At 39.5% G+C, this 11,524-nt stretch overlaps 1 protein-coding gene across 1 annotated transcript in view; it reads left to right on the top strand.

Moving 5' to 3' along the window:
• Positions 1-10,805: 10,805 nt before the first annotated feature.
• CC2D2B (coiled-coil and C2 domain containing 2B) overlaps positions 10,806-11,524 on the top strand; it is a gene marked incomplete at both ends in the record, with an annotated part of 101,052 nt that continues 100,333 nt past the window's right edge. Inside the window, one exon of the mRNA XM_081217801.1 lies at positions 10,806-10,866. Coding sequence (XP_081073927.1) covers positions 10,806-10,866 — 61 coding nt within the window. The remainder of the gene's footprint in view (positions 10,867-11,524) is intronic.

Raw genomic sequence — 11,524 nt, 5'->3', positions numbered from 1 at the left:
TTTGGAACATAAGACAGTATTTTAAACTCTAGATAGTACGTTTATAGAACACTGCTTAAAAATATAAATCAAGTTTGAATATTTACATTAGAGAGTGAGGTCCCAGCTTAAACTCACCCAATGTTTAGCAAGAATCATGTATGACAGTACTCCGTTCCCAATTTTCAGGATTCAGGGACTTCATCCCCCTCATCACCATACAGGGCTACAACTGCCTTTCTCATGGCAGACCCTCTGGTTTTGTGACAGAAAAGCTCTGAAAAATGGGCAAATAAGTAGAGTAAGAGGGAGACACAGCTGTATGGAATTGACGATCCCAACTGTTTTGGATATGAGTATGGAACTCAGTGTGATTATTCTGTCACAACATATATAATCCCACTAGGACACAAATATAGCAAAGAACAGAATTTTACTTGGAAAGAGAGTGGATCCAAAGTGTAACTACCAGGAATTGCTCTTATATGAGGAAAGTGTCTCGAAGTAAAGAAATAAGGCAGAGAGCTTAATAAAAGAGTTTTCCATTTGGATCAAATAAACAGAGAACATCTCTGAAATACATTTCTAAAAACTTTAGAAATCCATGGGAAAATGAATTTTTATTTCAAAACACAAAAGCAGACCATCTGTCTCCAAATTTAGATGACTATAATACTTCAAATCTGATGTGATCAAAGTATGTTAAGCAGCAGGGTTTAGCAAAGGTCATTTATCACCTCTCTCTCATCTTCTCTCTTTTACTACCATCATCCCTATCCCTCTCCCCCTCCCCCCCAAAAAACCCCTCATGTCAAAATATTCTATAATTTAAAAGGGCAATTGTACATTTTTTTTTTCTTTTCTAAATCAACCCCAATCACAGTATCTCTTGTCTGTGGCCATATATTTCCCCTCCCCCTCCCCCACTTTGGGAAGAGAGGTCACTGGGAGGTAAAAGTAAATCTGTACCTCCAGATAAGAAAATTGCTGCTTTAGAGTTATTGCAACTAATTTGTTTAATGGTTTTACATTTAACAAAGCACTTTCATATTTCACAGTCACATTTCACCATAATCCCAGGTGGCAGGCAGGAGAGGGAATATTATGATCATCTAGGTTGTTAAGATGACAAAACTGCAGCTTATTGAGTTAAAGGACTCTAGGGATATCTGAGGCAGATTCATCTTCTGAGGCTGACATCACGGAAGGTAAACTGCACCTCTTGACAAAACAGTCCTTCACAGCACTGTCTGGAGGACTCGATATGACACTTTATTCTGGAAACAAGATAAATTAAGGTCCTTCTTCCCTCTTACCCTATATAGATGGATTTGCAAATTCAAACGCCAGGCAGGATGACACACCTAAGTAAAACATGCCCCAAATAAAGAAACGATAAAATGAAAAGGTAGCTTACACTAAGCCTCAGTGCTGAAGAGGCCAGAGGGGGTGATGGTAAATTGGAGGACTGGACAACTGGAGAGGCTTTCTGTTCATAGCAAAGAGAGCTGCAAATCACTTACAACTGACTATTGCCTTGGATGACTGCCATGTACAGATCTGGTTTTTCTATCTGATTTTTCAAGAAATATAGACTTTTATGTTAAGTCTCCTGACCTTTAAATGATAGAAACTTAAAAAAAAAAAACTGAATCAAAACACTTTGGCAAGTGAGATTTGGCCCACTAGTTTGAGATATCCGCTGGACTGATACTGCTTCCCTCTTCTTCCCCACAAAACACATAATGCTCTTTAAACTTGAATATATTTAGGGTTGATTTTTTTCCCCCCTCTGAACTATGTCTACGATTAGAGCTCAAATCCTACCTCCATTTAGCCTGTTCATTATTTGGGCCTATATAGTTCATAACAACTAGGTGTAGTTATAATAATACATCTCAGTAAATACATGCTATATGTATTTTTTAAAACATGTACCACTGTATAATAATAATTCCAGGAGTTAGGTGTACTTAAGGAACACCACAGAGTACATATCATTTGCATATGCACACATACTCTATAATATTGCTATTTAAGAGATGTATTGGGTTGGCCGAAAGGTTCATTTGGTTTTTTCCATAAGATGGCTGTGGTAGCACTTAGCTGTTTTTAACTTCATTTGAAACAATTTTGTTAGATTGTATTGTGACAACAGTCATATCACTGTGCATTAAAAAAAACTCATCAAAATTGGTGAATTTTTGTGTAGCCATTTTGCCGAAATGCAAAATGTTGCCGAAAAGCAACATTTTTGGCATATTATGCTTTATTATTTCAAGAAAGGTAAAAACGCAACTGAAATGCAAAAAAAGATTTGTGCAGTGTATGGAGAAGGTGCTGTGACTGATCAAATATGTCAAAAGTGGTTTGTGAAGTTTCGTGCGGGAGATTTCTCGCTGGACGATGCTCCATGGTTGGGTAGACTAGTTGAAGTTGGTAGCGATCAAATCGAGACATTGAGAACAATCAACATTATACCACGTGGGAGATAGCCGACATACTCAAAATATCCAAATCAAGCACTGAAAATCATTTGCACCAGCTTGGTTATGTTAATCGCTTTGATGTTTGGGTTCCACATAAGTTAAGCCAAAAAAACCTTCTTGACCATATTTCCACATGCAATTCTCTACTTAAACACAACGAAAACGTTCCGTTTTTAAAACAAATTGTGACGGGCGATGAAAAGTGGATACTGTATAATAATGCAGAATGGAAGAGATCGTGGGCAAGCAAAGTGAATCACCACCAACCATACCAAAGGCCTGTCTTCATCCAAAGAAGGTGATGTTGTGTATGTGGTGGGACTGGAAGGGAGTCCTCTATTATGAGCTCCTTCCGGAAAACCAAACGATTAATTCCAGCAAGTACTGCTCCCAGTTAGACCAACTGAAAGCAACACTCGACGAAAAGCGTCTGGAATTAGTCAACAGAAAACGCATAATCTTCCATTAGGATAACGCAAGACCGCATGTGTCTTTGATGACCAGGCAAAAACTGTTACAGCTTGGCTGGGAAGTTCTGATTCATCCACCATATGCACCTTCGGATTTCCATTTATTTAGGTCTTTATAAACTTCTCTTAATGGAAAAAATTTCAAATTCCTGGAAGACTGTAAAAGGCACTTGGAACAGTTCTTTGCTCAAAAAGATAAAAAGTTTTGGGAAGATGGAATTATGAAGTTGCCTGAAAAATGGCAGAAGGTAGTGGAACAAAACGGTGAATACATTGTTCAATAAAGTTCTTGGTGAAAATGAAATATGTATCTTTTATTTTTACTTTAAAACCAAAGGAACTTTCTGATCAACCCAATATTTCTAGACATTTTCTCTTTCTCCACTCTCATTGTTCCTAAATTCCTATACCAGAAGAGCCCTGGAAAGATGGGAGACCCTGCAAGGATTTTATTCAGTATGACAGTTTGGCCAAATGATTTCAAGGTTTGGACACATTTATCCGTATGCATTATTTCAGATTATAAGGTGAGTGGAACTTCAGTTCTACTTGTACTTATGCCATAATGTACCAATATAACCTGGAACATTAGTTTTGCAGCAGTTTCTTTACTTCCACATCTCCCCCTTCCCCAAATGTACAAGGTTTGTTAGAAGTTTTAAACACTTTCTAAATTTCTCTAGGATTAAAGCGCTAAGCACAATGCCTCACACAGAAAGCGGCCATTCAACATTTGCTGAACGTTTGAATGAATGAAAGCGTACATAACACTGCTGTGCCGCTTTCCGTACTAGCAAGTTTCCTCACTTCGCCCCCGCCAGAGTTTCCCAGGACAAGTTTCCAACCACGGAACATTTTATTTAACTCGTTATTTTAACACGGGGTGAGTCACTGGGAAAAGAAAATAAATCAATGTAAGTTGTTTCTTTCATTAAGCGAAGATGACATGTCACAAGTGCGCATGCCCAGCATGCCCTATTTTTAAGAGGGCAAAATAATTCAATTGGTTACACCAATAGCAAGCTCTGGAAAGAAAAAGAACCCCTCGCATATTCGGGGCGTTCTTTCAGATGCCACACCCAAAGCCCCTGAACTCTAAGAACCTCTCTCCTCGGGGCAAGGCAGAGGCAGGTCCCGCCGGCGAAGACCCGGGTCTTCGCGCTCCTCGGCGACCCGCACGCGGGTCACAGGCTCCGGGGCGCATCTCGACGGCGCGGGCGACCGCACTTCCACGGCGGGCTCGGGAGCATCCTCCCCCGGGTACACCCGCTCAGAGGCGACTCCGGTGGTCACCGCGGGCCCGCGCCGGCCGGGGAGGGCGCGGCCGATACCCGTTGGGAATAACCGTTCTTCTTCACCACAACGCGAGAGGTGCGGGGTTCTCACGACCCAGGCCACCCCGCTCTCAGATCTCTTCCAGAACAGCCGCCGGGGCAGTTGCGGCCACTGGAGCACAGACGCAGGCGGCGGGTGATCAAAGCCCGTGGCTCCCGCCGGGCGCTCTAGGCGGAGACCGGGCCGAGCCCCAAGCCCACGCAGCAGGGTGAGCAGACATAGCGCACGGAAGATTCCCGAAGGCACCGGCTCCTCGCGCGCGCCGGGCCCGACCGGCTGAGGGGCAGCATCGCGCATGCTCCCGAACCGCCTCGAAGTTCAGCTCTGAGAAGCAAGCGCCGGGCTAGCTTGTGGAGCGGACGTCGGGAGCGCTGCGGGGCGGTTGGTGACCTCTCAGAGTATGCGGTGAACGGTGCGTCCTGCCTTCGCTGCCCAGACGTAGCAAAAGTGCAGTCCATCCAGGTGAATGTCTTACTGCCCCAGAAAGCCTCCCCACCCTTCCCCGGCAGACGCTCCAGTATTTTGTCTGGCTGGAGACCGGCTCTGTGGAAGAAGCCACAGGGGTTCCCCGGCTACCAGGGCCAGACCCGCATGGGCCACTGGGACTTGTAGTCCCCGAGACCTGGCCCACCCATTAGTCATCCCCTTGGGAATTAATAGGGTTGAGAAACACTCCATTGTATAGCTTTCGAGAGCAGTGGTTGATTTGCTTCGAATCCGGGTCCGTATTATTTATTGAGTCCCTACTGTGTGCTGAACACATTGCTAGGTTGGTGGAGGGTAGAAGAAGATGAGTTCATGCCCCAGCCCACTGTAGGGTAAGCAGCAAGTGGCCTTGTAAGGTAGACTGTAATGAACAAAAACTACGTATTATTAGTGCTAGTGGAGGTCACAGAAGGACTGGAGTCAGAAAAAATTTCCTGGAAGATGTGGGGTTTGAATCCGGCTTTGAAATGTGGAATGCTCTAGATTACGGGAGAAGCTGGAAAAATCAAATGATGGACTTGGCGGGGAGTATAAAGAAGAGTTTGGTCTGGGTATAGTTGAAGGTTCATGAGAGAGTGGTGAGCAAGACTTAGGTGGGGAAGTGGACACAAGCGTCCTTCGGCCTCACTTACAGAAAGGGCCTTTGTTTTGAGTTTCTGTCCAGTGGAGACTATAAGTACAGGCACCCAAGATACATCTTCAGGTTTAAATAAAAGATAACATCACAGGACTTACTTGTGTCCAGTTTCTGGACCTCATGACCCTTGTTGCTCTATGAATTAATACATTTTAATCAATCCTATGATGAACTTGTGGGTAGCAAAATTACATTGCATTGTGTGTTAGATATAATGTTTCAAAATATACTACAGTTTTTTATAATTTGTTTTGTCACTTATTCAATTTTTTAAAAAATTTATTTTATTTTATTTATTTATTTTGTTTTTGGCTGCATTGGGTCTTCGTTGTTGCATGCAGGCTTTTCTCTGGTTGCTGCGAGCGGGGACTACTCTTCGTTGCAGTGCGTGGGCTTCTCATTGTGGTGGCTTCTCTTGTTGCGGAGCATGGGCTCTAAGCGAGTGGGCTTCAGTAGCTGTGTCACTGGGCTCAGTAGTTGTGGCTCACGGGCTCTAGGGCGCAGGCTCAGTAGTCGTGGCGCATGGGCTTAGTTGCTCCGCGGCATGTGGGATCTTCCTGGACCAGGGATAGAGTCCCGTGTCCCCTGCATTGGCAGGCTGATTCTTAACCACTGCGCCATCAGGGAAGACCTCAATTTTTATATACCAGAAGTTTCAAGGGAAGTGGACCCAGTCTTTCTTGACCTACAGAAGCAGGTTGTGATGATTTCCGACTTAGTCCTGAGAGCAATGGATGATTTAGTTTTGATGCCTTTCAAAGACGTGTACAAATTCACAGATCAGAAAATTCTTTGTCAGACCATTGGTTCCTAGGTTTTCATTTTAGAAAATAAGATCACAGTTAACTAAAAGATATTAATTTTCAAACTTAGGTAATGGAACACCTGGAAATCTTGATACTTTTTGTGAAACATTGTGAAATAATGCTGTGTCACAATTACTTGTGTAATATTTTGGTTAAGTTCCACCTTTTCCATATCCCAGTACCAGTAAAAGGTAGCTGGTGACATGTATTTAATAAATTTTTATTTTGAAAAAGTGCTATCCATTGCTTTAATTTTATCATAACTTTGAATGAGACTAATTTTTTGGCATAGCATCCCCATTCAAATCAAAGAAATCTGAGAGAACATGATTTGTCAAACATTGCTATAAGGGAGTTCAGAAAGGATTCATGATACTATGTGACAATAAATGAACAAAGATAAAGATGAAACTGGGTTTTGGACTGAATTCTGTTCTGCTAAGGAAGAAAAGTGGATTAATACATTTGAGGTTATTTTCAACAAGAGCTGGGGAAAAACTGAAGGAAAAACAAATTTCTAGTTAGTTCATACTTAACCAAAGAAATATTATTAGATACCAGAATATGCCTTTTGTGAGCATTTCATACACTAGAGATTTTCCTGTAATTTTGTTCTGCTAACACTCCTGAAACCAAGTGGCAGGTGGTTGAACGTTAAATTTACACACAACATAGAATAGGCTTTAGGAAATTTTATTTCAGGAATCACCATAGTGATAAAGGCATTGCTGGATGTATTTGCAGAACCCAGAGATTTCTAAATGCTAAGCAAGAGGCAAACATTTATACTTATAAAACACTTATAAAAATTTCCTTCTGTTTGGTATGGACCAGAAAAAGTTGAATGAATTACTTCACTTTAATTCTCAGGCTTTGACTGTGGATCTCCAGTTCATCTGATACAAAAATAGCTAATCTTCAATTTCCTTATCTTTTAGAAAAAGCTGTAACTATAATAATTGTAAATTAGCAATATCCTTGAAGAGAATATTGGATTTAACTGTTGGAGCCAGTTTTTTAACACAGAAAGTTGAATTTCTGTAAGAAGGTGGAAGTCTGAGTCATAATTTTTCCTTACTTCCGCATGTGATTTTTCAATAGGGCAAATGCAATTTTCATCCGGATCTTCAACTTTATCTACTATTTTGTCTGTAATCATTTATTTATCTTATAGTATTTATGAAACGATAAATAAACTAGTTTAGAAACATCTACAGGTCTTCAAAAAACATGATTAATAATTTCTTCTACAATAAGATTTTTATTTAATAATTTATTATAATTTAACTATCTATAGGATGTGCCACTGCTAATGTTTTCCCTAGCTTTAGCAGATAAAATTTGCAGGTGTAGGCATCAGTAAGCCAGGTATTGATTTGAAGTTCATTTTAGAAGTTCTTGCAGAATGGAAAGTAAATTCAAAATTCTCTTTTCCCAGCATTCTATTCCTGTTGTGTCCATTCTTGGTATGTTGGTGGGAAAAATCTTAAAGGTGTTGATTCTTTTCAAGAGTCATGGAATCAATCTCTTAAATGCTTTTTTTACTGATTAAACAAAGGAGTTAGCTAACTTAGACCTGGTTCTCTTCTGCTCCAAGTCAGTTCAGTATTGTTAATCACTTTTTGGACCTCTCACCTTAATGTCCCGTAAGCAGCCTCTGAAAACTGAACTCTTTAACCCCTTCCCCAATTATATTCGACAATACTCAGAATGATACTACCTCTCAGTTACTCAAGCCCAAACCTTAGAGTCCTTGATTCCTCCCTCACTTTGTCCTACACACCTAGTGCTCACCAAATTCTGTGAATTCTACCTCTTAACTGAATCTCCATCTTCCATTCCCACTTCCACTTTTGGATTCAGATCTCCAGAATCTCTCATCAGGACTATTATAATGGCTTCTTAACTAGTTTTCCTGCCTCCAGGGAATATCTCTTTGTTTAATAAGATTTTTTTCTCACTGTAAAGTTTTATACTTTTTTTGGGGGGGGAGGGTCCCAAATATTTTCATTGAAGTTATTCCTATGTATTTTGAAAAAGTTTTGTATTACTGTTATGAAAGTGATTTTTTCTATTATATTAACATATAGGGAAGCTGTTAACTTTGTCATACATTCTCTTGTATTCTGCCACTTATCAACTTTCTCATTTTTTTTTTTTTTTTTTTTGCGGTACGAGGGCCTCTCAGTGTTGTGGCCTCTCCCGTCGTGGAGCACAGGCTCCGGACGCGCAGGCTCAGTGGCCATGGCTCATGGGCCCAGCTGCTCCGCAGCATGTGGGATCCTCCCGGACCAGGGCACGAACCCACGTCCCCTGCATCGGCAGGCGGGCTCCCAACCACTGCGCCACCAGGGAAGCCCTCTCATTTTTTTTTTTTTAAAGTTTTTTGATTGAGTGTCTTGGAGTTTCTATGTATAAAACCTACCCTCTACAAAAAAATCAGTTTGTTGTCTCCTTTCCAATAGTTTTACCTCTAACTCTTTTACATGTCTTATTAGACTAACTAGAATTTCTATTAAATACTAAAGGTGATCAACAACTAAATACTAAAGGCAATAGTGTGTTTCTTTGTTTAGTTTTTAGTTAAATTAAAAAATTTAAATAGCATGTTTATCTCAAGTATCAAGATAATTGTTTTCTCTCAGTAATACGGTATATAGTTCTTAAAATATTTCTTATTTATTTAGAAAGTGGAAATGAAAGAACCATCATGAAAAAGATTTCAAAGAGAAAAGAAGATATTTTTAGAAAAGTAAGGTATTAATGGAGTTTATAAGGATTTTGATTATACTAAATAGCTCAATTGTAAATGTAGGATAATCTTGAAAAAATATGATATATTTTGTTCTATATACAAATCATACAGTTCATATGTTAAAAAAATAATAAGAGAGTTTACAGATGAATTATACTCTTTGGTCTGTCAATTATGTAATAAAGAGTATTAGAGGTGAGTTATTTATTTATTTATTCCCTTATTTAAATATTTATTTCTCTGTTCTCTCAACCAGCCAACAATCCATTTCCTGCTTTGCTAAAAAAGAAAAAAAAAAGTTTTTCTTTTTTTTTTTTTTTTTCTTTTTGCGGTATGCGGGCCTCTCACTGTTGTGGCTTCTCCCGTTGCGGAGCACAGGCTCCGGATGCGCAGGCCCAGCGGCCATGGCTCACGGGCCCAGCCGCTCCGCGGCATGTGGGATCTTCCCAGACCGGGGCACGAACCCGTATTCCCTTCATCGGCAGGCGGACTCTCAACCACTGCGCCACCAGGGAGGCCCTAGTTTTTCTTTTTTTAATCAATCAGTGAGTGAAACATTTTTAGGACTGGTATCTACGTGTCACCTAGAGTAACTCCAATTAAGATTCATGTTTTATTCCTGTCTTCTAGATGGGGATGGGAAGTTATGAAAAGTATATACAGAATGCTGGGTGAGATTATTGGGAATTGAAGGAGACATCTATCGATCACTTGCTGGGGTTGATGCCCCATCACACCTTCAAGGGTTACTGTCTCCTTGGTCAAGAGTGAAGTTAGGTATTTTTAACTTTGTTGAGGAAAATACTGAAGGTTTAGTAAGAACAGAACATCTTAGTTCATACTGACCTTACTCAGTAGTTCTTAAGTGTGGTATAGGAACCACTGGTGGATTTGGAGTTCTTTCATAAAGTCTATAGCCTCAGCTCTTACTGTGATCATGTCAGTATACCCTGTTTTGGCTTTTGACACAAATCCATGTTTTTACTGTGATTGGAAATCTGATGTGTGTCTGCTTGCTCTTCCCACTCCAACTGCACATTAGTTTGGTTAGCATGTACAGTTGTTATTTAAGGAGTCTTTTGCTATTCTATTTTTTCAATTTAAAATGAAAAACTTATCCATATTGTTCTAAAAAAAAACGTTTAACATTGCTAGTATGGTTTAATTTTAGAATATTGAGGTTTAAAAAGTGGTAAAAGAAATAAATGCTCATTTTAAAATATTGAATTTTTGATAATGGTAGTACATTCAATTAGAAATACCAGTAGGCAACTAGAAATATGGTATTCAGGAGAGCAGTCAAGGTTGGAGACAGATTTGGGAAGCCATGGGAATCCATGCACTCTCCAAATCCTTGGAATGTGCCCACATTTAGGCTATGAGGAGAAGTGTGACCAAGAAAGGATACAAGGAATAAGTGGCCAGAGAGGTAGAAGGGTAGAGGAAAAGGATATGGAAAGCCTTTAGAAAGTTATCAGATGCTACAGAGTACTCAGGTAACAGCTAACATTGATATAGTGTTGAGTTTCAAAGTATTTTCCTATGTTTGATCTCATTTGACCCTCCTAAAAGGTATATGAAATAGGCAGTATATGAACACCAACATCTACTGGATTTTATCATTAAAAGGTTTTTTTGATATTACAGAGAGCAATTTTTGATTTAAAAATCTATCATATATAAAGAGCTCATACCCATTGATAAAAGGATGAAATTTAAGAAAACAGGCAAAGGATATGAATTGTCATTTTAAAGGAGATGACTTTCAAAGGGCTGATAAACCTATGAAAAGATGTTAAATGCCAAAACAAAAAGATACAAGGTAACCCTTCCCCCCTTTTTTTGCAGATGTCAGAAGACACAGATAACATTGCAGTAGAAGAACATGTAGACAAGCATCTACAGAAAGGTTCTCAATAAGTATACCACAGCTCTAATACTGTTGGACTTTATTTTTAAAAGATATAAATGACTAATTCTATCCCAGGGTTTCATTTGGGAACACAGTTTCTTAAGGGATGAGTTCAAACAGAAACTAAACTTCCTATATAATACAAGTGGATATAAGGAAATAATGGTAAAGTCAGTGCATGTAATAAAACTAAGTTTTGTTTTCTCTCCCTCTCTCTGCAAACATGGAGAATCTTCTTGTTCTTCAGACTATGTTACACCTTAAAGATACAGAGATATAGAACCTGCTTCAGGAAGTTTCCAGGTCTCAAGGAGAAAAGTATATAAATAATGGTTGACTCCTGCTTCATTTATCCAGCAAATATTTATTAAGCACCTACTATGTGCCATCTGTCATTCTAAGTTCTGGGAATAGAGTATAAACAAACCAACTAATAATTTTTAAATTTTAACATGGAATACTGCAATTAAGAATGAAGATTCTCATGACCTATACTGATTTAGCTTTATGCTTACCCTTTATTTCCACCATTTTCTATTTAACCTTTAACTACTCAAAGGCAGGGAGAAGAAAAAGAAAAATACAAGGCAAAATGACCAGTAGGTCCTCCGTTTTCTATTGTACCTAGGACTGCATAACCCCTGTCTTTCTCAAT

The sequence above is a fragment of the Mesoplodon bidens genome, assembly GCF_964165515.1.
Source record: "Mesoplodon bidens genome assembly, chromosome: 1".
Taxonomy (NCBI): Eukaryota; Metazoa; Chordata; class Mammalia; order Artiodactyla; family Ziphiidae; genus Mesoplodon; species Mesoplodon bidens.
Note: the sequence above shows the minus strand (reverse complement) of the source record. Positions and strands in the feature narration are given on the sequence as shown.